This window comes from Cynocephalus volans, chromosome 6 (genome assembly GCF_027409185.1).
Source record: "Cynocephalus volans isolate mCynVol1 chromosome 6, mCynVol1.pri, whole genome shotgun sequence".
Classification (NCBI taxonomy): Eukaryota; Metazoa; Chordata; class Mammalia; order Dermoptera; family Cynocephalidae; genus Cynocephalus; species Cynocephalus volans.
Genome location: NC_084465.1, coordinates 152,168,170 through 152,194,271, shown reverse-complemented (window position 1 = coordinate 152,194,271; position 26,102 = coordinate 152,168,170). Strand labels below are relative to the sequence as shown.

At 38.5% G+C, this 26,102-nt stretch overlaps 1 protein-coding gene across 5 annotated transcripts in view; it reads right to left on the bottom strand.

The window, feature by feature from the left end:
- Nucleotides 1-20,391, bottom strand: part of CREM (cAMP responsive element modulator) — an 88,576-nt gene extending 68,185 nt beyond the window's left edge. For 2 of the 5 annotated variants that reach the window (XM_063098707.1, XM_063098709.1), the window contains exons 1-2: nt 20,232-20,387; nt 11,477-11,577 (exon numbers count right to left, since the gene is read on the bottom strand). In XM_063098707.1, the coding sequence (XP_062954777.1) occupies nt 11,477-11,520 (44 nt within the window). In that variant the 5' untranslated portion in view covers nt 11,521-11,577; nt 20,232-20,387. Of the gene's footprint in view, nt 1-11,476; nt 11,578-20,231 lie in introns of all 5 variants that reach the window. The other 3 variants (XM_063098706.1, XM_063098708.1, XM_063098716.1) reach the window with 2 other exon arrangements.
- Nucleotides 20,392-26,102: the final 5,711 nt, after the last annotated feature.

The following is a 26,102-nucleotide window of genomic DNA, read 5'->3' as shown; positions in this document are numbered from 1 at the left end:
TTCTCTGCTCACTGAATGTGAACATTACCAAGGAAGCACTGCAAAATATTTTATGAAATTAGCTTATTTTAAAACTTAAAAAAATATTGTAATAAAGTCTCCTTGATAATTATTTTAAGCATTCTGTTTAGTGTAAATGAGGGATAAAGTTAGGTGTTCTATTTTATAGGAAAAATATAAATATTCTATGATCCTCAAGACCTAATATACCTGCTTTATACTCATATTATGATGTAGTGTGAAAGACTTTCTCCATTTTCTAAATTAAATGTGTTATAATATAAAAATGTGTCTTGCTTTGTTAGCACTAAGTAGTTTCTGATAAATAAGCCTCCCAAACAAATTGAATCACTAAGAATTGACCACTTGCCCTGCAGTTCCTCAGTTATTTAAAGAGGAGAATCTAATTTTTCCAGGTAAACTTTTGACACGATTTCAGTTTGTCTAAGAATTTAACTTAAGTTAATGATTCTATATGAAGTCTTTCTGGAAGGTAAACCATATTATAATAAATTTCATCCTGTTAAAGGAAAATATAAAATACAAACAAAATAATTAAATTTTAAAAACTTACTTGTAAGAACTACTCCCTGCAGCTGTACATCTTTTCAATTGTCAATAATGTAATGTGTTTTTTTCACCTTACTAGTCTAAATATATGAGGGGCCTTCAAAAAGTTCATAGAAAGATTCATATAATCTTTTTTTGTTTGTTTGTTTGTTTTGGTGGCTGGCCAGTATGAGCATTCATAATATCTTTTAATCTTATTTTTCCATGAACTTTTAGAAGTACCCTCATATATCCAAAAAGTATGAAGTCCCCCTTAGAACTTTTTAAAAAAATTTTATTGGTTATTCATATTCGTGAAGTATAAAGCTCACCATTACCACTTATGCCCAAGATGTGATGACCAGATCAATACTGTCAGCATGCCCTTTACCTCAAATTATGATTATCCCCCATGTGACCTAGAACTTTGAATTTAAATGTCTAAATTGTGTTCCCAGATTTAATTGGGCACCAGGTCCCATAGATCCTTCATCTACTCTTTCACATAGTACTTTCTTTTGCATTTCAATAGCTATTACCTGAATCCAAGCCTACCATTCTCAAACCTGTCTGCTATAGTCTATACTACAAAATCATTTTAATACTCATAACTGGCCGTAACAATTTAGAACAATTATACCAAAATAAAAACCTATAGCCTACCATGGCAAAATACCATTCCCTTAATATTCCCCAATTCCGTTATCTCTTTTCTTATTTCACAGCACAGCATCTCCAATTCTAGGTAAGTACCGGTCATCATCATGCACATCTGCTAATTCCTACTGCTCTACTTTTGCTTATGTGAGCAGTTCCCAAAGAGAATACCTCAGAACATTAGTTCTGCAGGATATGAAAAAGCAATATCCAGGAAAAGAGGGTAGGGGGAATGCTTGGTCAAAACATTTTAAATATCTGAGATTAAGAGGGCTTTCTTACTGCAGAATATCTCTGAAGGTGGAATACGCTAGTGTATCTTGAGAAAGATAGAGGGCACAGATACAATAGGCAGCATTTTCCAAAAGTATTTGACCACCAGATGAATCGATTTTCCACAGTGCATACCCTAGCAGGAGCATTTTGGAAACAACCTAAGAAATGTGCTATATTTTACACCTTTGTTAAAAGCTCTCTTAAGGTCCTGCCAACAACTTGAGTCTTAACTCAAAAATTACATGCTGAAACGCCTTCCCCAGTAAACTCTATTCAATTTAGAAACATTCATTTAGCATCACCTAAAGTGGGCAAGTCATGGCCCTTGCCCTGAAGGAATCCATTAACTAGATGGTCCTTGTTTTCTGAAAGTATAGTCCGTGGACAATCTGCATCAGAATTAACTAAAGTACTTGTTTTAAAAAGTGCATTTTCCCAGCCTCAGCCCCAAACCTACTGAATCAAACTTTCTGGGGGACCTAATTTTTTATATCCAAGTGACTCCGATGCATATTAAGACTTGAGAAACACTTAGCTTATTGGTAGACCAGTAATGAACACAAGCGAAGTAACTTCCTAAATTGTGTGAAGTATGTTATGTGTGAAATGCTTTGGAAAACATAGGAGGGAATGAATAAGTCTGCCCAAGGATGGGGCCCTAAGAGTTGTATATTTAAGGATGAGTAGGATTTCACCAGGTAGAAAAGGAAAGGTGGACTATGAGCAGAAGGAAAATACAAAGTGTGTCTGGGAAACAGAATAGCTGACTGGAGTAAAAATCTGGGTGCTGGGTAGAGGAGTCTAATTAGAGTGGGGAGAAGAGAGAGTAGGACTGGTAGAAGCAGGGCTAGAAAGGTTGGATGGAACCATATTAGAAAAAGTCTTCAATAATACTCTAGAAAATGTATTAATACTCTAAAAAGAGATGGAAAAATACCATCTCACTCATATGCCTCCTCTACTCCAGGTCTTTCAGTATCTATGGAGTCAATCTGTACTGTATAAAGTTTCAACTATTTGATATTAATATAGAATTCAGTGAAGAACCAGACAATAAGCAAAAGTTACCTATAAATGCGCAAAACAAATGGCCTAAAACTTCTAAAATGAACAGAACCTCTCCTGGTTCACACATTAACCATTTATTCTTATTTCAAATAAAATTCTAATTTATCTGGTTTCTAAATATACTGGATATAAGAAGTGACAGGTGACAATAAGGGGGGGACACTATGTAGTTTATAATAAACAGATCAAGAATTCTAAGTGTGTGGCAATTTGGGTCCATATAGGATAAATTTGCCTAGTTTTTTATACTCAAGAAATATGTGTTAAAAAAAAAAGATTTGTGAGTTACAATTCAACAATTATATCTACAAGAACTATCTTAAATAATCAGGAAAAGGTTAATTATGATTAGTATATGAAATGGCTTGTGTTCCCCAAGTTTTATGTATTAGTTAGTAGCTTGATCCCCACTGTGACTGTTAAGAGGGTGGGAAATCCTGTTATGGTAACTGAAGGGTGGGGCCTTGAAGAGGTGATTAGATTCTGAGGACCATGCCTCATGAAAGGATTAATAATGCTGGTCATGGGCATGAAGACTCAATTAGAGAACACAATGAAACAAGAAAAAATACACAGAATATGAAGGAGGAAATTTACAAAGAGATTAATACCTTAAAAAAGAGTGTAGCAGAACTCCTAGAAATGAAAGATTCACTCAATGAAATAAAAAACACAACACAGAGCTTGAGCAGTAGGGTAGGGCAAGCAGAAGAAAGAATTTCAGATCTCAAAGATGGTCTTTTCAAAATAATCCAGGCAGACAGAAAAAAAGGAAAAAAGAATTAAAAATAATGAGGAAAATCTAAGAGAGATAGCAGACAACCTCAAGTGCTCTAACATCTGAATTGTGTGTATTCCAGAAGGGGAGGAGAAAGGAAAAGGTATTGAAAACCTGTTCAAGGAAATAGTAACAGAAAACTTCCCAGGTATAGGGAGAGATACAGACCTTCAGATCCAGGAAGCCCAAAGGTCCCCAGATTCAATCCAAAAAGATCCTCCCCAGGACACATTATAGTTAAATTTGCAAAGCTCAAAGACAAAAAGAGAATTCTAAAAGCAGCAAGAGAAAAGCATCAAGTCACCTATAGGGAAGCCCCCACCAGACTAACAGCAAACTTTTCAACTGAAACCCTATAGGCAAGAAGAAAGTGGAGTGATATATTCAAAATACTAAAAGAAAAAAGTTGCCAGCCAAGAATTCTTTACCCAGCAAGGCTCTCCTTCAGAAATGAGGGAGAAATAGTGTATTTCCCAGACAAACAAAAGTTGTGGGAGTTCACCACCACACAACCAGCCCTGCAAGAAATCCTCAAGGGAGTCCTTCATCTGGAATCTGAATAATGATGACCACTATCACAAACACAAGAAAGAGCAAAACCCAGCATTAAAACAAAAATGCCCGCGAGAAAGAGAAAGAAGCTAAATCATGCCATGTTAAACCTCCAACTAACATTGAAGAAGAGAATGATCAAAAGATATTTAAATCATCTAAACAAAACGCAATTAAATGACAGGATTTAAACAATACCTGTCTGAGGGCTTTAAAAGGAGAGCAGTGAGAACTGCTCTGCTATTTTCTGCCATGAGAGACCCCTGTGTCACTGTTACCACCACCAAGACCCTCACCAAATGTGTTCCCTATACTTTAAACTTCCCATCCTCTGAAACCCTAAGCAATAAATTTTGTTTCCTTATAAATCACCTAGTTCCAGGTATTGCATTATAAGCATCAGAAAGAGATTAATACAGTCTACTTTAAGGATAGAAGGTTATGTATAATAGAATCCAAGAAGACTACCATCAAAATAAAAAGTTTTAATGCTTAAAAAATAGAACTATTCAGGACTCACTTTTTGAGATATAATAAAAGACTTTATAAGTTGTCAAACAGATTTCAAAATGTTTTACACATGGAAGTGTTTTTAAATATACTATCTAATGCAATCATCTTAAGTAGTCTCTTTTTCTCTTGGGTATTTCCCAGAGTTCAATCCTTTGCCCTTTTCTTTTGAACAATCTACATACTACGGCTCCTTCAATCCTATATTCAGATGGCCCCAAATCTGTATTTATGCACACTTCCTTCCTGTTGAGCATCTCAACCGGAGTTTTCATAGACGCCTGCCCCTTCCTTTATAGTCCTCCTTTTAGTCAAGAGTACTACCATCTACTCAAATTCCAAAGGCTATAATCACGTGTCATATGTCAGTCAGACCCAGGTCAGCTGCAAAAGACATACCTCACAAAGCTAAACATCAGCCAAATCAGGATGCTCTGAGGCCTTGCGCCTCACGGTGAAAAAAAGCAGAAATGGAAGGTCAACAGTCACCTCCATTCATCCTCTTTGCCAGATGACCACTTGGCGTCATCCATCATAACCTCCTATCCCAACACTGGACCAAGCAGCTGAGTTGCTCTTCCTCACAATTGCTGCCATCTACTCCGAAGATCATAAATCACAGATACTGGGCCTCTTCCTAAGCAGTAACTGAATCGCAATGCCCCTGCACCTGTCCCAGAATCACATCTGCTATGGTTTAAATGTTTGTTCCCTTCAAAACTCATGTTGAAACTTAATCCCCAATGTAATAGTATTAAAGGTGGGGCCTTTAAGAGGTGATAAGGTCATGAGGGCCCTCCCCTCATGAATAGAATAATCCATTCATGGATGGGTTATCACAGGAGTGGGTTAGTTATCACAAGAGTGGGTCTGTTGTAAAAAAGCCAGTTTGGCTCTCTCTTGTGAGCCCCCTTGCCATGTGATGCCCTGAGTCACCTCTAGACTTCTACAGAGTCTCCACTAGAAGAAGGCCCTAATCAGTTGTAGCCCCTCGATCTTGGGCTTCCCAGCCTCCAGAATTATAAGAAATAAATTTCTCTTCTTTATAAATTACCCAGTCTCAAGTATTCATTACATCAACAGAAAATGGACTAAGACAATGTCCATTAACACCTCACATTCCTGTTTCCAAGATATAAGCCCCTTCCATATTGCATCTTCACTCTCATAACTAGTGCTTCCTTTCCCCTCACAACACAATCCCTCAATCCTATTCTCCTTTCAAACCTTTTCAATGTGTTGTCTGGAATTCCCAAAGCCCCCGTACAGCCCTCTCAAGAGGGCTCATCCTCCCACACCCCTTCAAGATCAGAGTGTTGACATGACATGCTCTTTGTTCCCCACTATTGCTTCCCAGCTTTTCCTTTTCTACTCCCTCATAAAAACCTTTGTTTATTGAGGCTTAAGGTAATTGGTTGTCTCATCTTCTACACACCTCCAGGATATAAACTGAGGACTCTGGCCCTTAAAAGCTTTCCTCAACCATTCCGTGTCTATTCAACATTTAAGGACCCATCCCTCACCCTGTTGCCTCAGATCAATGACTTTCTCTATGACACTTCAGCCATCTCCTTGAGTAGTTGGCCACACAACAGACCTTGTCGGCAGGCAAAACTACTCCAGCTCTGAAACAATTAATTCCAACATCTCACTCTGACTTCAACATCCTATCCTTCTAGCTTATCCCCTGCCTTTATAACTCCTATCACACATGCTATTTCACCACACTGAGATCTCTGGACCACTTTCTCCCTTTCCAACAGCCTTATCCTTTCTTCATTTCCTACCCTATTCAGCTACATGGTTTCTCATTTTAACTACTGTTTCCCAATACCCTAAATTCTACTGTCCCCTTTCCTTTTGTTGCTTGGTAAAAACCAATCTTGGATAAAACCAACTCTCTGTCTCCTCTAGGCCTGCACCAAGGCTGACAGTACTGAAAAAATTATAAAAGAATATTGTTAAAGCTATTGAATTCACGGTTTTCATCCTCAGATGGGCAACGATCTTACTGAGTTTCCCTAGTGAGTTTACTCTCCCATTTTCCACAACCATTTCAATTTTTTTCCCTCTTCCCAAATCCCTGATTTACTCTTGACATAAAACCTTGCCTCCTGTTTCTAATGCAAACTACCTCAACATCCTGCCACCAATCAACCAACCCACTTACATCTATAGTCCCCATTTTCTCTTGCCTCCTGCCTTCTCCCTGCTCTGAAATTCCTATATCTATTCTCTGGATCCCATGCCCTTCTCTGCCCACTTCAGGAGCACTATACCATGGTTTACTCTCTCGTCTCTAATGGTTTCCTCCTGTCAAGATTTAAACTCTATCTCAAACACACACACACACACACACACACACACACACACACACACACACACACACACACACACACACACACACACACACACACACACACACACACACACACACACACACGACCAAAACTCTTTCTCTAGCTGTTCCCTTGAATCTCTCCTCTCTCTTTCACTGCTAAACTGCCAAGACTACCTCCGTTTCTTCACCTCTCCACTACTCCTAGACAACTCCAAACTGGCTTCTGCCTCTCTAAAACTTCTCTAGAAAAGATAATCAATCTCTCACTAAATCCAATGTACATTTTAAGTTCCATCTTGTTTGATCTCTCAGCAGCATTCAAAGTGTTGACAGCATCTTCCTCCTTGAACTCTATCTTGATGTCCTGATATTGCATTATTCCTGTTCTCATCCAATTCTCTGACAATTCCTCTACAAGCTCCTTTGTCAATTCTTTTCCTCACTCAGTGCTGACCTTCAATATTGCACATCTTCAGTCCTCTGCTTAGCTTTCTTGCCTCATTCTCAAATATCTCCCTATTTAATATCATCATTTTCTCTGGACTCAAATGCCAGCTTTAAGCAAATGACTGTCAAATCTACATCTCTACCCCAGAGGTCTCTCCTGAATTCCGAAATCATATATCCAAATGCCTATTTCATATCTCCAAACAAATATCCGGTAGGTACCTCAAAATCAATGGGTCCAAAACTAAATTCCTCTTCTTCCTGCACACACGTTCTATCTCCTAAGTTTCCTATCTCAGGAAATGGAACCCCACCATCCATCCTTGTTGTTCAAACCGGAAACCTGGGTGTCACCCCTAAAACTCCGTCCCTTTCATTTCCTATAGGATCATCACCAGGTATGATAAGTTTGCCTTCTAAAGAACAATTAAGTCTCCTTCTCTACATTTCAACTGCCACCACTATATCTCCTGGCTCCAATCCATGTCGATAGTTGTCTTTCTAAACCATATATTTCTGCTTAAAACACTTCTCTGCTTAAAACTCTTCAGTAGTCTCTATTGACTGTAGGATAAAATCTAAACTCATAATAACCATTATAACTGTAACTACCATTTATAATGCAGTAAATGCCTAGTAGATTTGATCCTTAACAACTCTATAAGGTCAACACAATTAGTTCTTCTTTTAGAGATAAGAAAAAGGAGACATAGACATAAAAATCTGATCTTACCACAAAGGTATTAAGTGGCATAAGCCAGGTTTTGAAACAAGGTATTTTTTCAAAGTCCATATTCTCAATTACCAAACCAAACTGCCATTCAATCTCTTCCACAATGTGACCCCATTTTACTTTTACAGCCTCATCTCTAGTCACTCCATTCCTTCCCACACTCTGCAATCCAGGCTCCTAATAAGCCATTTTTCCAACTACACATCTTATTCCCACAGTTCTAATCTTTTACATCAGATCTTTCCTCTCCCTGGAAAGCCCTTTACCCCTTCTTTGTCTAACAGGCAAATTCCTACTAGTTTTTCAAGGCCTGGCTCAAGGACACCATCTTTCAAAAGCCTGTGCTAATAGCCTTGGGAAGAATTAGTTATTTTCTTCTGAGTTCCCAAAGCATTTTATGCAATGCCTCCATTATAGCACTTGTCTAGCCTATAATACATTTGTTCACACAGTAATAACACTAGCGTGAGCAACTCAGAAGTGGGGATCACATCTTAGATGTCTGTGTATTTCCAGTCCCTAGTACAGTAACTACCATAAATGTTAAATAAACCAATTAATTGATTATTCTGTGTCTTGTCCATTTTTGTGTTGCTATAACAGAATACCTGAGACTAGCTAATTTATAAAGAAAAGAGGTTTACGATTCTGGGACAGCTGCATCTGGTGCAGGCCTCAGGCTGCTTCTACTCATGGCAGAAAACAGCAGGCAGCAGCAGGTACAAGCAGATCACATGGTGAGAGGAAGCGAGAGAGAGGGAGGAGGTGCCAGGGGTCTTTTAAACAACCAGCTCTTGTGGGAACTAATAGAGTGAGAACTCACTCCCCCACCCCCCAGGAAGTGCATTAATCCATTCATGAGAGATCCTTCCCCACGACTCAAACAGCTTCCAGCACTACCACATTGGGGACCAAATTTCCACATGAGTTCTAGGAGGACAATACATCCAAACTCCATCATTCTGGAAGACTATGCAACTGTCAGATGTTACTGTAGTGATAAAAATAAGGTTCAGAGAAATTGACTTTCTACAGGATGCATAATCAACAACATGATGGGATAAAATGAGGTCTTATGACTATGTCTCCAGGGTTCCTTACACACTAGTGTCCTGAATACTTCCGTTCAAACAACATTTTACAATAATGATGTGTTTTTGAGTATGCCACAACTGTTGTCACAATCTTCATTCAGATATGTTTTGTCTTTCATACTGGATGTATGGACTCTAATTTTATGCCATTTGTATTTTTCCAGAGTATCTGGTATGATGCTCAGTACGTTACTCAATAAAAGTTTGGTACTAAAATCAGTTTATTTGAAGGTAAAAATTATCTACAGAAAAGTAACACTAGCAATTTAAAATATATGCCCAATCATTTTCAAGCAAGTTTATTCTGCTCTCCAGTACGACCTCCCAAACCCACCAAAAAACCAACCCCCAGGACAGGACCCAGGGACAGAAGATTCAACTAACATTTAAGTGCTCAACATGAGTCAGGCCCTACACTAGGCATTTTTAAGCATTATCTCAGCAGGATATGTAGGACCCAGAACTCAGCTGTAAATGTTATACATACAACATTAACATCTGTAAATCAGCCTCAGATGCTCCACACTGAATTTATTTATAATGAGTAAGAAAGATCCATTATAATCCTGCACTGTTCACTATATATTTTATGGCTAAATATACTAAAATTGAAGAGATGCATCATAGAATGAATTTCCCCAAATCTCATTTTCTATAACAGCCAAATATTAAACATAGTTGTATTAAAATAGAGTCATCTTAAAATTAATTAATTATGTAGTATTTTAATCTTAAACAAGAATCATTATTAGAGAGAAATAGAACCAATTAGCAATTATAAATTGCAGAATATTTGGGGGCTGGCTGGTTAGCTCATTGGTTAGAGCCCAATGTTATAACACCAAGATCATGGGTTGAGATCCCCACACTGGCCAGCGCCAAAAAAAAAAAAAAATTGCAGAATATTTAAAAATAAAACAATAAACAACTAAAACAAATAAAAAAGTCTATTAAGCACCATGAACTAACAGCAAGCAAAATACTGGCAAATATTTGGTTCTACAATTCTAAAAACCAGACAAGGAGTTGCTAAAATGGGGATATTTAAACTTATAAATGATAAAGAAGAATAGCCATATTCTTTTAAAATATTTCTTCTGAAATCTCTTTTATATTATTTAGCAGACCTTTCCCTCCTTTGATAGAAAAGCAAATATTATCCCAACATGTTCTGAATATATTGGGATCCAACTTAAAAAAATGTTAATGTAACTGTTTAAAAAAACAGAATCTTCCATTAAAACAGTTTTTAAAGACTTCTAGAGTAAACCACTTTTTTGGAGGTAGAACTATATTTATTTGATTATTTTTTTAGGATTTATTCTGTTATTTTCTAGGACTATAATATAACATCTGCATCATACTGTAATAATTCCCCAAAATACTAAAGTACTATAATACAGTACTATTTGTTCAGTATAATACAAACAATAGGTAGACACCTATAATATACTTACAAGAAATGAATACAGACCAGCTGCCAAAAAAAAGAGAAACAAATACAAAGAAATACATTCATAAAAATATCTATACTTATAGAAACAGAGGCAATTAATCACCAAAGTTATTTAGGCATAACCACATATCAGGAACAGATATATAAACAGGAGAAATAAATGAAAGGAAAAAGGAAAAACATTTTAAAGGAATGCTATCACGAGTACCCAGAAAACTGTCTTAAAAGATAAGTTAGGAGCAAAGAAGGAAAAAAGAAATATAAACCAAAAATATTTAAATGGAAAATAAGACAAAAGCAGTTTCTTATTTATAATAAAAGTGTTCAATTAACTTCTAAAATCTTAGTTGTATACAATTTGCAAAGATAAGCTGTACTGCAGAGCAATGTGTTACCCTTGCAAAAATTTTTTCACCTCCTCTAAACACAGAATCCAATTGGAAAAGAAAAGAAATTAAAGTTGTTTCTATTTTCTATTTTTAAACAGCTGTACAAAAGATGTCATAGAAAATTTATTTTCTCTTTAGAGCTAGATCCAACTGATGAAATAGGAAGTCTCCTAAATTAACCAAAAGAAAACTTGGAAAATTCTATTTGGATTTCTGTAAAACATTGGTAGAGACTTTCTCCTGTTTTACAAAGTTAGACATAAATATAGCCTAAAGGCAAGGAGGAAGAATAAAACTCTGGGAAGTCTTCTAATTCCACAATTCCACTGAACTGTCCACATCCTTATAGATGGTCTGCTTTCTAACTGAAAAGGCTAGCATTTAGCATAAGCCAAATGTTAATATCCATTTACACCCTACAGTGCCTAGTACAGTACATGCTAGAAGATCAATGCCTTAATTGAATGGCTGAATAATTTGAGTATATATTATTATAATACACATATATACACACACATAAATATACATATATGTATTTGTACAAATATATAAATCAACTCATCATTTTAACTTTAAGCTCTCCAAGTAGAACTTTCAAAAGAAGAGAAAAACATGTATTCACCTACCTTAGATTTGTCTTAATATATTTTTTCCTGCCACATTTGCTCATTATTAAGACATTTGTAATCAATGCTTTGCTCCTTCTCCGTTTTCTTCTTTATTTATCCTGCAGTAAAATTATAATGTTGAATTGGGAAATCATAACATTTTATTTTTTAAAAAAATTAGAACCTCTCAAAAGTAGGTCAGGAAGAATATTCTAATTTATATAAAGCTAAACACACACACACACACACACACATACACACACACACACAATAGAAGAGAAGGCTAAAAAAGAATTCTGTATTGCCTGTTTTCAACCTTACTTCTTCAATTTTCTTATCTTCCTAGGGAGAAAAATTCACAAAACTTATTTACTATTACCAAATTTTCTGTTGAATTGAAAGCAGTTCTATCTCAATCATCTAATACACATGAGTATAACTCATAGGTATCAGCTCTATTTTACAAAGGTAATAATCACTTAATAAACTTCACATATTTATCGTTTTCTTAAATTTCACTCCATTACAGCAAATTTTCAACCACTTCTCATTTACCTTAAATTCAAACTTGGGTTTTGGGGGCTGGCTGGTTAGCTCAGCTCGTTAGAGTCTGGTGTTATTAACACTAAGATCAAGGGTTTGGATCCCCATACCATCCACCCACCAAAAAATAAAATAAAAATAAAAAAGCAAACTTGGGTTTTGTCAGAGAATTATAACTCCAAACAAAATATCAACAGTTTACTCAAAACCTTCTGATAGCCTTCAATCCATTTAAAAGCTGGTTTAGATACTCTAGCAATTAACCCCCCTCTATTTTTTACTAATATCGTTTAAAGTAAAAATACATATTTGACATGCGGAATGAAGAAAAATTGGCAAAGAAAAACACAGAGAATATCTAAGAGTCTTTATTTTACAGCTGGAAAGAACAATTATCCGTAAGTACCTCCTAGGCGCCTATGCCAGCAACAGTGGTGCTTAGCCACAGACATGCTGCTTTCAAGGTTCCCGCCTAAGGGGCCCCCTCTAAAATGGTGTCATACCATCCCAGTCAATTTTGAAACTGCAGACAGCAGGCATGTTTGCCACACCTCACTTAGGTTACTAAGGCAATGGTTCCTGCTGCTACCATCTGCTCCCCAGAATAAGGACAGTAAGAGATGGTAGGGCATTTGAACCAGGCTACCCACAATACAAACAAAAGGCAAAGACGGTGCCATTCCCAGGATTAAACCTTATTCTATGTCATATTAAGCTAGTATTTTACAGGGGACATCTTATCTTCCTTAAAAACTGTATAACCAAGAAGGCTTTTTAATTTATTAAACAGTGACTGGCACCCATTATATTCTGGGCCCTTAACCTACACAGTGGGACACAGTGGGATGCGCTGCACTCCAGAAGCCTGCAATCTAAAAAGGGACAGATGTGTAAACAAAGAATAATGAAAACATCATTTGAACAATAATGATGATCATAGCACCATACAACAGAGAAATAACTGCTGTATTTTTCTTAGAACTATTTTTAGTTTTGTTAAGTAAGTAATAACATTCTCATGGTTCAAAATTTAAAAAGTAGAAAAAGGTATTCGGTGAAGTCCAGAACAGCCACCCACTTCCTCTTCCTAGAGGCAACCAGCATTGAAGAAACCTCCAGCTTCCTGCCACTACAACCACAGGATTTCAAAAGAGAAAAATGACTAGCCTTATACCTGAATAATGACAAGATAAACTTGATCCTGACTCAGGATTATCATAAAACTATTTCATTCTAACTAGAAAGAAGTCATCAATGACTGACTGCCTGCTTGCCAAATCTAAAAGAATGCTTTTTAGTCTCTCTTAATTAACATCTCTACAGGATTTCCTACTCCTCCTGAAATTTTGTCCTCCTTGAATTCTTTATATCAGTTTCACGCTATTCTTCCACATTATCTAGCCCTTTGTTCTGTCCTCTTTGGCATACTCTTTAATAAAGATTGGTATTCCCCAGGTTTCGTCACTACACTCTCCTCCACACATTCTCCCTGGGCTATTCGTCCTTATTTGATGAGTCCAAATTTTATCTCCAGCTAAACCTCTCTCCTGAGCCCCATATGTACATATCTATTAGAAGGTGTCTCTTAATGGTCTTCTCACAGATCCTCAAACCCAAAATGTTCAGAACTAAAACTCCATCGCTTGGCTGCTCTCCTCTTGATGTATTCTTCTCTCTGTGACAAATACCACTATTGACTCAGCCACCCTATCTGAGAATCCTCCTCTCCTTTCATTCCCCACTTCCCTTGTCCCCAATTCCTGAGGTGGCAATGTGGTCTAATAGTTGCAGTATAGTAGTGGTGTGGTGTAAAGAGCATTGGCATTGGAGGTTGAACTGGGTGTCAACTTGAGTTCTATCACTTATTAGCTGCATGTTCTCAATTATTTAATTGCTCCAAGCATTCCTTCCTGTCAAATGAGGAGATGACACCAATCATGTTGCGTAGAGGAAGTGCAGTAATGAATACAAGATGTGTAATTGTTCTCGTATAGACTGGAAACATTAGCTTACTCAGCCCCAATAATTCTCCCTCCTAACTACTTCCTGATCCTGCTCTATTCTCTCCATCCTCGCTGCCACAAGGTTCTGACCCCAATCATTTCTTCACATGATTAACGCAATAACAGCTTCCCTATAAAACAATTATAGTCTCTCCCTATAATTATTTCACCCCACTACAACCTCATATCAGCCTCCGTAATTCCCTCTGCTAGACTACAACACTATTTGAAATGCAAATCCAAACAAGCTCTTTCCTCATTTAAAATTCTCCAATGGTTCCCCTTGTCTTAGGATAAATATCCTAAATCTAAGCATTCTAATATGAGGTATTTGGTAGAGGCTTAATAAAGCTTATTGTAAAAGCATTCAGATGTTAAGGTTTGCCGTTCCTTTCTATTACATCAATTTTCCAGGTTCAAAATTACTTCGTTTGGATTTGTAAAGCAGAGGTCCCGGTTTACTACAGTATAAACTATGTATACTTTGAAAAATTCAACTGCTTTCTAATCTAATCTTATCTAATCTCAAGTCTGCTTTTAATGCTTCAGAACACGCTCTTACTGGGTAGCACTCCTCCACCCCCACCTACACAAACACCTGAATGGTTGAGGGTTCAAATGTCCTAATATGTTCTCATGATGAGCTTTATACAATATAAAAAAATTCTATTTGCTTAAAACATATCCCTTGAATTCATTATCATGTTCGTGATACAAAAATAGAGCTCTTTATAAGACACTTGGAAAACGATCTAAGTTTTTGCTCTTTCAAAACCATCGAAATGAAAACTGCAAATTATGCAATACTGAGATGTTTTTGTAAGAAAAGCTAAAAAAAAAAAAAGAAAGAAAGAAAAAACACTGCAATTAGCATAGCCAAAAAAAAAAAAGAAAGAATAAAAGGCAGTGCACCTTTTATAGAAGCAGAAAGAGAAAGAGAACACAGAGAAGTACATCTGTTTCTTTGGTTCTGAGATGAAGCAAGCTTTTAGTTCTTTGAGAAAGTTGATCTTCACAGGTTTATAATCTAAGTAGCAACAGCTAATAATGTTTGAAAGATAAAGAATATGAAGCTCATACTGTAAAGCTAGTCCCTCTCACGTCGGTTAAAATGTTAGAGAAGGTGGGACTAGCTGGAACACGGAAGTACAGTCTGCCCTCTGACTCAGTGGGTTCTGCATCCTGAATTCAACCAAACGTGGATCAAAAATATTTGAAAAAAAATTTTGCATGTGAAGTTGCTCAATACAGTCCTAATGGAAGGGTAAGCAGCTCTCACTCTAGAATATTTGGATACAAGACCTTACCTCTAAGCATGAAGCTCTGACACCTGAAAGATACTCATCTAAATAAAATGCCACTTGGTCTTTTTCCAACCTTACTTTATAGTTGCTATAGGAATTAGGTCTATGCCTATGATAGCAAAGATCTGCTTCTCTGATAAATATTTTTCCTCTAATCTTCTAACTCAGTATTTATTCTTTAGCTTATGGGATACAAAATCACAGCTAGATAGAAAAAATAAGTTCTAATGGTCTGCAGTAGTGCCAGGCATCTATAATTAGCAATAATTTCTTGTATGTTCTCAATTGGCTAAAAGAGAGGAGCTCGAATGTTCTCATCGCAAAGAAATGATAAATTTTTTCTATGATGAATATGCTAATTATCCTGTTTTTAATATTATACATTGTATTCATGTAATGCTGTACCCCATAAATACGTACAATCAGTATGTGTCAATTAAAAAATTAAAAGAAAAAAATTTGCATCTGTACTGAACACACTTTTTTCTTGTCATTATTCCCTAAACAATCAGCATAACAACTATTTACATAACATTTACATTGTATTAGGTATTTTAAGTAATCTAGAGATGACTGGGGGTTGGTTAGAGTGTGGCCTTATAACAACAAGGTCAAGGGTTCCCCATAACGGCCAGCCACCAAAAAAAATGTATACAGGAGGAGGTACATAGGTTATGCAAATACTACGCCATTTTATATCAAGGACTTAAGCATCATCAATTTTGCTATCCACAGGAGATTCCAATAGGACTGTAATTCCAAATTTAGCCATATATCTGCAATTGACAGGGATGAGCCTATAGTTATTACGTATTTTAGGTGAAGGAGATGAGCATGTACAGGAAAGCAAAGTGAGATAGCAGAAACAGGAAATTATATCACTTTTGAAGTTTTGTACTCTTTGTGAAGCAAAGTTTTGTACTCTTTCAAATAACAATCCTTACATTTTTATGTAAAAATACTCATATAAGTAGCCAGAAAGAATAATGTCTTTAATATTCAAACACGAATTATACATATAGTCAGGAGGCACGCTAATATAGATTCAAGGCTACTCCAATTTAATTGCTTGAGATACCTGTTATTATTTAAGAAATCATTACTAAAATTACTAAATGATTAACTATATTCAAGCATCTCTTTTTCAGTTCATTTCCCACCTGCTGCCTGCTTTTGCCTATTTCACAGTCAATGAACTGCAGAATCAGCTGCTGAGGAGGAAATGAAAAACAAAATTCAAATAATCATGGCCTATCTCCATCCCTTCAAGCAGCCCCACCACCACCATCACTTGATAAAGGGAAACCAAATTTTAAGACGTTTAGGGGAGTTACTAGCTTGAGTAGACACTGTAAGGTTTTTCTTTTCAATAGCATGCTTCTTTACTACACTTTAAATGCATTTTAAAACACTTACCTACATACTAAATATAAATGAATAGACTACTAGTAAATCTGGGAAAGTAGATAAGACTCTTGAATTAGCTAAGGTTCAGAGAAAAAAATTTCAACATTATACTTACCTAGATTGGTTCTATTTTGTACATCTGAACAAAACTGGTATCTTTCTCAGCGCAGAAACATGCCTAATTAAATTTAACTACTTTGGCAACTTTAAGAGTAAAAGCATTCCAAGCACCCATATACAGTAACATGGGTCTTCATGTGTGATACAGTTGCCCCAGTTCTAAAGCTGGAAGTTTCCATCATAATCAATGCTAGTATATAAATTCCAGTTAAACATTTTTAAGGAAAAAAAAAAATCACCTTTTTTGCTATCAGTGAAAAAACTTAAGCTATTTGAGACTATGAACAAACTGTACAGTATTGTCATTCAGAGTTAGGATGACCTAATTTTAAGTCTACTATGATTTTTTTTTTTTTAAAGCTTCACTCAGATAACTGTGAAGGAACTGAATTTATTTTGTGAAATTCTCAAGTAAAATATTAAAATCATTTCATAGGATTTTATTTTTGATATTTAACTGGCCTGGTTGTAATACAGTTTAGAAAACATATATAAAGATGCTTCCCATTTGGGGAGAACTGGGAGGCTTCAAAGAGCCTGACATGAGAAAAGGAGTTGCTAGCAATGTTTTCTTAGAGGAAAGTATCCTTCCTGACCAATGAGATATTATTTAAGCAGTCTTCAAGCAAAACTATCATGTAACTTCATAGCCTATCCATTTCCTTTACTTATAAAAATTGTTTTACATACAACTTGCCGGTAATTTCCTCTAACACTCCTAGGAAGGCCAGTCATGCGAAGTGTAAAATGGGCATTTTACTTCTTAAACTTTTCTACAACTGAATTAATACCAATATGACTTAAGGTGTTTTTGTGACTAATAACAAGATAAATTCTCATTAGTGTCATCCTTAGGTTTTCCTCTGTGCTCCTTATTCTCTGGATACTCTAGAGCATCAGAAAAAGAAAACCCATGAGTAAAAGCATTCACTCTTAAGAACAGCACATTCTTTACTGTGCAGTTCCCACAGAAAAAAGTATTTTAAATACCTTACGTATTCTTTAAAAGGAAATTATTAACATACTTAATATGTTCTTTTCTCCTACTGTGTGATGGATGAGATAAATTTTTCCAGAAATTTGTATTATGTTCCTCTATTGGTAATATTGAAACCTTATTCAGTGTACGATAATAACTTCTCAAAATTGACTTACATATGTGGAACCCATCAGTTCAATAAAGTAGAAACACTTAAAATTCAGACATTTTCAGGCATATTTTCGTTCCTTACTCACCAAAGTTGACTACACATCAAGATATCAGTGGTTCTAAAAATGCTCTAAAAATAGTCTCTCGGTGGTTCAGCTGTTAAGTGTCTGCACTATTCAGTTGCTTTAAGAAAACAAAATGGAATAGGATTTTAAGAGCTTTCCAATAGACTACCCACTTCAACAGTAAACCTGGCTCAGTTTTCTGGCCTAATGTTTGCTTGTAGAGAATACCACGTTTGGGGAAACAGTATCAGAAATACATGAGGGTACTTCAAAAAGTCAAGGAAAGATTTTTATCCGCCCGCCCCCCCCCCCGCCCCAGGTAGCACTGTGTCTTGAGATTCATATTATCTTTTAATTCTATTTTTTCAAGAACTTTTTGAAGTACCTGTGTATGCCTATACTGGTAAAGATTCAGTCAGTATTCCTTACGTATATTAACAATCTGAAAGTCTTCCCTACTTCTCATGAAATGGCCATAATTCTAAACAAGATTTTGTATTTTAATCATGCAGTGACTCGCCTCAATAGGAAACTAGAATATTTACGGAGTTTGGAGTTGGTTAAAATTCATCAGTAGAAGCAAACTTCATCAACTTTCAGGGACAATGCAAGAACAAAAAGACTATAAAGCTCCTCTGTGTTCATACATTCAATAAAAATTTATTCATATACTCTTACAAAAATATGTACACAAAACATCAGTGTAATTACAACTTCACTCACCAAACTGATTCCATGTCCACCACCAAGTCACTGGGAAAGCAGCTGTTACACTTATCTATTTACAGATTCACCAAAATTGTCTGTGTAATTATCAACATTTAATATGACAATGCTTTAGAGGTTTACTCGCCCGAGATCAAAATCATTGAAATATCTTTTAAAGCTGTGTGGATCAGTAAGTAGTTCTTTACAACTACTTAGCACTTAGCATTTACGGGCCAAAACATATTGTTTGAAATTTGCCTTCCTTTGGGGAAAAAAAATTTACTTTTAATGCAAAGATTTAAAGACTGCTAGACTTATGAAGGGGAACAAGTTTGTTACCCAAAAAGAAAATCAAGTCTAGGAGAAAAATGTGGTACCCAATGGAAAAAAGTAGAAAACATGAATTAGTGTAATCTAATACAATTTTCATATTGGACTTCTATTACTGTGCGTCTAGGTTTTTATTTGTTTCTAGGGAAGGTGACTGCACACCTATGTACCAAGCAAATTGAGAAGAAAAGGAAGAAACTTTATGAAAGTCACCACTGGCTGTTAAAAGGGGCTCTTCTCGATTTCGGTCAGATTTCCAGACTGGTCCTGTAAGTCAAATTTTCTGAAAATTTCATTACAGATAGCTGCTTTACTGAGCAGAGTGCAGAAAACGACTAAATGATTTCAAACTCAGGGATCTGATCCACAAGTTAACAGGCAGTAAAGACCTACGTCAAATAACGTGATTATTCCCTATTCAGCAGCCTCCGGGAACCCTACCAGATGGCCTTAAAAAGGCAAAAATCAAAAGTGACGAATAAAGGAGACTGCGATTTCTACTAGCTGTCACGGATTTGTGCCTTCTTCGCAGCCACTGTAAAGTCTTCGCGCTGTCTCGTCAGATTTACTGTGTCTGGGGACTAAAATAACTCAACAGCGATGTCCCTCCGACTCACATTTCGGAGAAGAAACATTACTTTGCATCTACACTGCGTACATCAAACTAGGGCAGAGGTGCTACATTCTTCGTCGCCTGTGGTACATAAACCAACGTCCTTACTTCTTGTTCCCTTTTTCTTTTCAAAGAGTGAGAGCTTTTCCAACTTGTATCAAGTTCACAAGGAGTCAGGTGGGTTTAGGGAGCGGACGAGCCCACTTCCCGCTTAGGAGTTAGGCGATTACAGCGAAAGCAAGGTCGCCAGCCGAGTGGGAGAGGTGAGCGGCCGCCGCTGCGCCCGTCCTGAGGCCCAGAGCCCGGCGGCGGCCTGGGGCAGCGGGCGCCGGGCCGGGGAGGTCGCGCTGCTCTCCCGCTCTCGCTCCCGGCTCGGCCCCGGCCCGACGCCCCCGGCCCCGCCGCCCCCCGGCCCCGTCGCGCCCCGGCTCTGCTCCGCCTCCCCGGCTCCGCTCCGCCTCCTTCCTCCGCCTCCTGCGCCGCGTCGCCGGCTCCTAGGTCTCTGGGTCTGGGGCCGACGCTCCACTTACCCGCCGCGATGGGATTTACGTAGCGGACCTCGTCACTGATTACGGACGGGAGGAGGTGGAGACGGCGAGGCCGGCCGCCGCTCAGCAGCGGCGTCGCCGCCCAGCAAATCTGCGCCGGCGCCGGCGCGGACCCCACGTCGCCCCCACGTCAGCTCTGATGCGGCAGCCGCGGCCTCCCCCGCCGAGCCCCGGACCAAAAGTGGCGCAACAACCGACGGAACCGCGTCCTCGCGCCCCGCCCTCCCCTCCCCAACTCGGCGACTGCCTCCCGGGGCACGCCCGCGGAAAAATCCAAACTCGAACTCCGTCCCCTGCCGGTCGCCAGCGGAAGTGCGGCGCTGACAATCCAACAATTAAATGGAACGGGGTGGGGGTGAAGAGCGGGCCAGGGGGCGGAGCCTATGGGGTAGGAGGAGGGATGGGCCCGAGGGCGGGGCCGGGAGGAGGAACTATCCTGGGGGGTGGGAAGGAGAGTCAGGGACGGAGCGTAGGGTGCGGAGCTGGAACCCGGAAGCTACCCCAGCCGCGCCTGCGCCGGAAGGCCAATTGCTTGCAAGCTAGGCTAACGGCCTTTCCGCGGGCCTTGTGTCTCGAAGTTGCGTCATTCTCGGGCAGCTCTCTAGGGCAGCCTTAGTCCTAGGCCAAGGTACGCGAGCGTAGCGGCTCTGTCCTTGCCGAAGGTGCATCCTGCAGACCCCCGGGGCCTGCCGAGCGACCCTCAGGATCGTCCCCGCCTCCCACGTCCTTGTCGGGTACGCAATCTAGAGAAACTCCTTCAGAGCCGGGGTCCCCTACTGGGCACGGGCTCCTCCGCCAGGCGGGGTTGGCCGCCCTTGTTCCCAACCTGCAGCCACCTCCCCTTGACTTGTCTGGTGCCGCGGAGAAACAGCGGTATGCCCCGCGTAGAAATGTGACGGACGGGAGTAAGGCCTTTTGGTAACAAAGAAAAACGCCTGCCTATAAGAGGAGAGTTTCATATTGATCCTTCTGGAAATCGCGGGCTTTCCGGTGAGAGGAACGTTTTTGTCCTGTAAAGTAGTCGCCTGTTGTAAACTAGACACCCATTTGTACGTGTTAGACATACAGAGTAGGCCCTCAAAAGGGCAGGGCTTTTAGCCTTTTACATTCAGGAAAGTAAACCTCTTTACCTTCAGGAAAAACGAAATTCCGAACAATGAACTATCACCCAACCCTAGGGTACTCAGGTCTGTGACACTCTGGAAACCCCTGGCGAGGGCACTACTTGAAAAGTTGCTGGAAAAAATAAAAGTATATTAACGTAGCGCGCGCAGAGAAAGGATACTTTGTGAAATACTAGAGCGAGTCCCTGTAGAGTGAGAAAATCCTGAACTCTTCAGTGCTAGATTTTGGGCACCCCGAACTGCTTCCATTTGTAATGCACTTCCACCTTTTGGCAAAAGCAGAATTCTGAACTTTCTTATTTTAATGAAATAGACATGGCGTGAAAAAGTAATTTTTTAATGAGGAAAACCAATAAATTAATTAAAAATTAAAGGAAATAAAAAATGAACCGAGTATTTTGTGTGTGTGTGTGGTTAGGCAAAGTTGGCACAGCATATTTATCCCTAAGCAATACAGCTCATTTTACCTCCGAAAAAGGGAGTCATTATAAGGAAAGAGGAAAAAAAAAGAATTGCTAAACCCCAGAAAACCATGCCATTCATTGTGGTTAAGGTTGACCATGTGCTGGATGAATGGATTTTTAGTTACCAGAGATTTAGGGGAAATAGTGATCATTCCTCTTCCCCAAACGTTGTTCTCTACCTGTTTGTTTATTCCTAAATTTCTTTAACATAGGATATGTTCTTTGTACAGTTAAATATTAGACAAAGGCTTTGAAATACAAGTATAGAGTGGTAAGTCAACATACACTAAGATGTAAATGTCCTCTCCAATTCTTGATAGCAGGATAAGAATAGTACAGAAGACAGTGGGGTCTCCAGGAGGTATCAGAACAGATACAGGTAGTTTCCTAACAAATTACCACATATTTAATGGCTTAAAACAACACAATGTTATATTGTCTTACACTTCCCTAAGTCAGAAGTCACAGGGATCTTACTGGGCTAAAATCAAGGGGTCCACTCTAGGGGAAAGTCCACTTGCTTGCTTTTTCCGACTTCTAGAGGCCACCCAATTCTTTGACTCATGGTCCTTTCCTCCATCTTCAAAGCCAGCAACACCTGGTTGAGGCCTTCTCTTGCTCCATTTCTCTGGTTCTCTCTCTTCTGCCTCCCTCTTTCACTTGTAAGGAACCTCATGGTTACATTGGACCTACCCTGATAATCCAGGCTAATTTCCCAGCTGTATGTCCCCCCAAAGCTCACTGAAGATTGATCCCCATTGCAACAGTGTTAAGAGCCAGGGAAATCTGACTATGGCAGTGTTGAGAGGTGAGACCTTTAAGAGAGAATTGGATTGTAACTACTATGCCCTCATGAATGGAATAATTAATTCAAGGAGGTTGGTGGTTTAATGGGTTGTCATGGGCGTGGACTGGTGGCCGTATAAGGAGAGCACATGAAAGAGCTCTTGCCATCCCTGCCATGTGATTGCCTGCATCTCCATGGGACACTGTAAAGAGTTCCCACCCAGAAGGCCCTCAGCAGTTGCACCCCCCTAGACCATGAACTTTCTAGCCTCTGAAACTGTGAGAAATAAATTTTGTTTCTGTATAAATTACCTAGTTTCAGGTATTTTTGGTAACACCAAGGTCACATATTCAGATCCTGGTACCACCAGCTGCCAAAAAAAAAAAAATGTATTCTGTTATAAGCCACAGAAAAGAAACCACATTTGAAAATCAGCTGATTAGCAACCTTAATTCCATCTGCACTCTTACTTTCCTTTTGCCATGTAACTTAACATATTCATAGGTTTCATGGATTAGCATGTGGACATCTTGGGGTGAGAAGGTCATTATTCTGCCTACCCACAGTGAAGGATTCCAAAAGAAGCTTGAGCTCCTAAGACAAATCACCTACCTCTTAGAGGTCATCCCTTACAAATCACTCAAGCATATGATTAGAAATGCCAATAACTGGTTTTTTAGTTTCTCATATTTATACCTACTGCAAAGATTATCGTAAATTTTAAAATGGGCTATAAGGAATAAAAAAGCAGCATGGTTATAGAGTATTCTCATATCATGACCCACTGTAGTATCACAGTGTCTGTAATTTGCACTGAGTAAGATCTAGTCTAAATCCAAGCTAGACCTTTATTCAAGTCTGATGTTCATAGATCACTTCTAAGGGAATTGCATACACAATTGTTTCTATCACAGGAGTTCATATCAGACCAAAAGAATCAAAGCAATGGCAATTGTTTTCAAAATATTTTTTACTCTGTTTTCCTGCCAATATTTCACTTATATATGTATATTTTCTTAACTATAAAACTCAAAAAGCACAAACTATTTTCCTTTTTCAAAAGATCAGAATGTTAATATTGGAGTACCACATCTTTTTTTGTGTGTGTGACCGGTAAGGGGATCGCAACCCTTGGCTTGGTGTCGCCCGCACCGCGCTTAGCCAGTGAGTGCACCGGCCATCCCTATATAGGATCCAAACCCGCAGCCTCGGCTCTCCCAGCGCTGCACTCTCCCGAGTGAGCCACGGGGTTGGCCCAGAGTACCACATCTTTTATCTGTCCAGGAATGCTATGTTTTGGAGGAACTGGGCAAAGATAATAGTTGGGGTGAGATACGTTGACTTGTATACCCACCAAACCCTTACCATGAGCTGTGATAGAGTTTAAAAAATCATGCAGTCCAACCTGAGTTTGAATGTAGGCTTGTTAGCTGTGGGCAAGTTTCATATTCTCTTTAGGGAGGCTTAAATTTTTTAAATGGGAAGAATAATAGTACCTACCTCTTAGGGTTGTATAAAGATTAAATATAGTATCTGCTGTTAGGTAAGTGCTTAATAAAAAAGCTAGCCATATTTATGTTGGTCCCATGCCTAGCTTTTTGGGTTCCTCACCTAGGTGATATTTCTCTGTTGAGGAGGGACAACTAGAGTACCTACTTTCCTGAGAAAATATGAGCTGTCAATCACACTCATCCTCCCTCCTCATCTCAAAATAGCTATATCTTAAATTATTTCTCCCTTTCTGGGTCAGGAGGAGGTCCTCTTTTTCTTTCCATATCCAACTGTAGGATGGCTCTCATTTCTTTCCCAAATCTGATCTAGCTCAGTTATCAACCGTCTTGTACTTTCAATCTCTTTCTTCCTCTTGGCTCCTTCTCTCCCTGCAAATGTATTAATATCTCACCTCTTAGAAACTGTTGACTCTGCTCTCCCCAGAAGGAAGACCACAGAGTTGCCAATTCCAGGGTATACATTCACATTTCATCCTTTGCCCATATGCCTACTGTTGCATCACTTGACATCCTCTCAACACCAGACTTCGCAAGAGTAGAAGGCAGTTGGGATATTCACTTTCTTACCACCACTTCATTTATTTCATGCCTATCTGACTTCTGCACTGTCTCCCTTCCTCCTGATTGCTAAATCTGACCATTTTTTCTCGTTCTTAATTATCTTTGACCTCTTTTTCTCATCTGACACTACCAAGTACTGCTATGTTATTAATATAGTCTCCTTCCTGCATTTCCATGACACTTAGCTCTCCTAGTTTCACTTATCTTCTTCGCTTTCCTAATGTAGGCAGTTAATTCTCTGCCCTTGGACATTATCTTCTACAGTATCTCCCTTAGTGATCTGATCATTCCCATTTCTTTGGAAAGAAAATTCTAAAATTTATGTCCAAACCTCCCAACTTCTTTCCTTAGCACCAGATCATATTTCCAACCACCTGATGGAAATTTCCACTTGTCTGGCCTATAAGCATTTCCAACTCATAGCTTCAAAACTACGTATATTATCTTCTTCCCCTTCCATACCTGATCCTTGATTTGTTGTTTGTTTGTTTCAACAATGTTAATGGCACTTTTCAGCTTGTCATTCTGCCTCTAAGCCTTGAAATCAGTTTGGTCATTCTTTTACTCATATTGTTCAGGAGCCACTTAACAAATACTTCAAACTGCCTGCTATGTTCTAGGCCCTATGCTAAATGCCAACCAAGTCTTACTGTTTTTACCTGTAGAACTTGGCATTGATCCTTTCCTTTTCATTCCCACTATTACCAGTCTGGTTGAAGTCATCCTTCCCTCCTATATGGCTCATTCCAAATATTTCTGATTCATTTTCCATAGACAGCTCTTGTGATGTGATTTCTCTTCTCAAAAATCTACAATGACTAGGAGGGATTGGAACTTAAGGGAACAGAAGTGGAAAGGAGATCATAAATTCCCTTTGATGGCCTTTTGAATTTTGTATGACATGAAGGCTTTACATATTTTAAAAGTAAATAAAATTTTAATTAAAGCAAAAAACTTCAGTCAGGTCTTATTGGCTAACAATGTCTGAATATCTTAGTATGGCATAAAGTCCTTCATAATCTAGGTCCAAACTTAAGTTTACTGCCCTACTTTTTATTAGTCCCTCTTGTTTTCTACCACACTGGTTCCTGTATCTTGCTGCACATCAGAATCAAATGAAGAGCTTGTTGAAAAGACATGTTCCAAGGCCGCAGGCCCCACCCACTGACTTACTGAATCAGAATTCCCAAAGTAAGTGCTCGTAAATCTTACCTCTTTTTATGATCTTCTGATCAGTCCAATGAACAAGATTATTGCTTTGCAGCACATTAGCCAAATCTTACCACTTGCTGTCCTATATAAATGCCTTAACTTTCCGATCTTTATCTTTATTCACTGTATTTTCTCATCATTTCTCTATATCTCCCTGTTAAAATCTTACCCATCCTTTAAGACCCAGCTTAAAA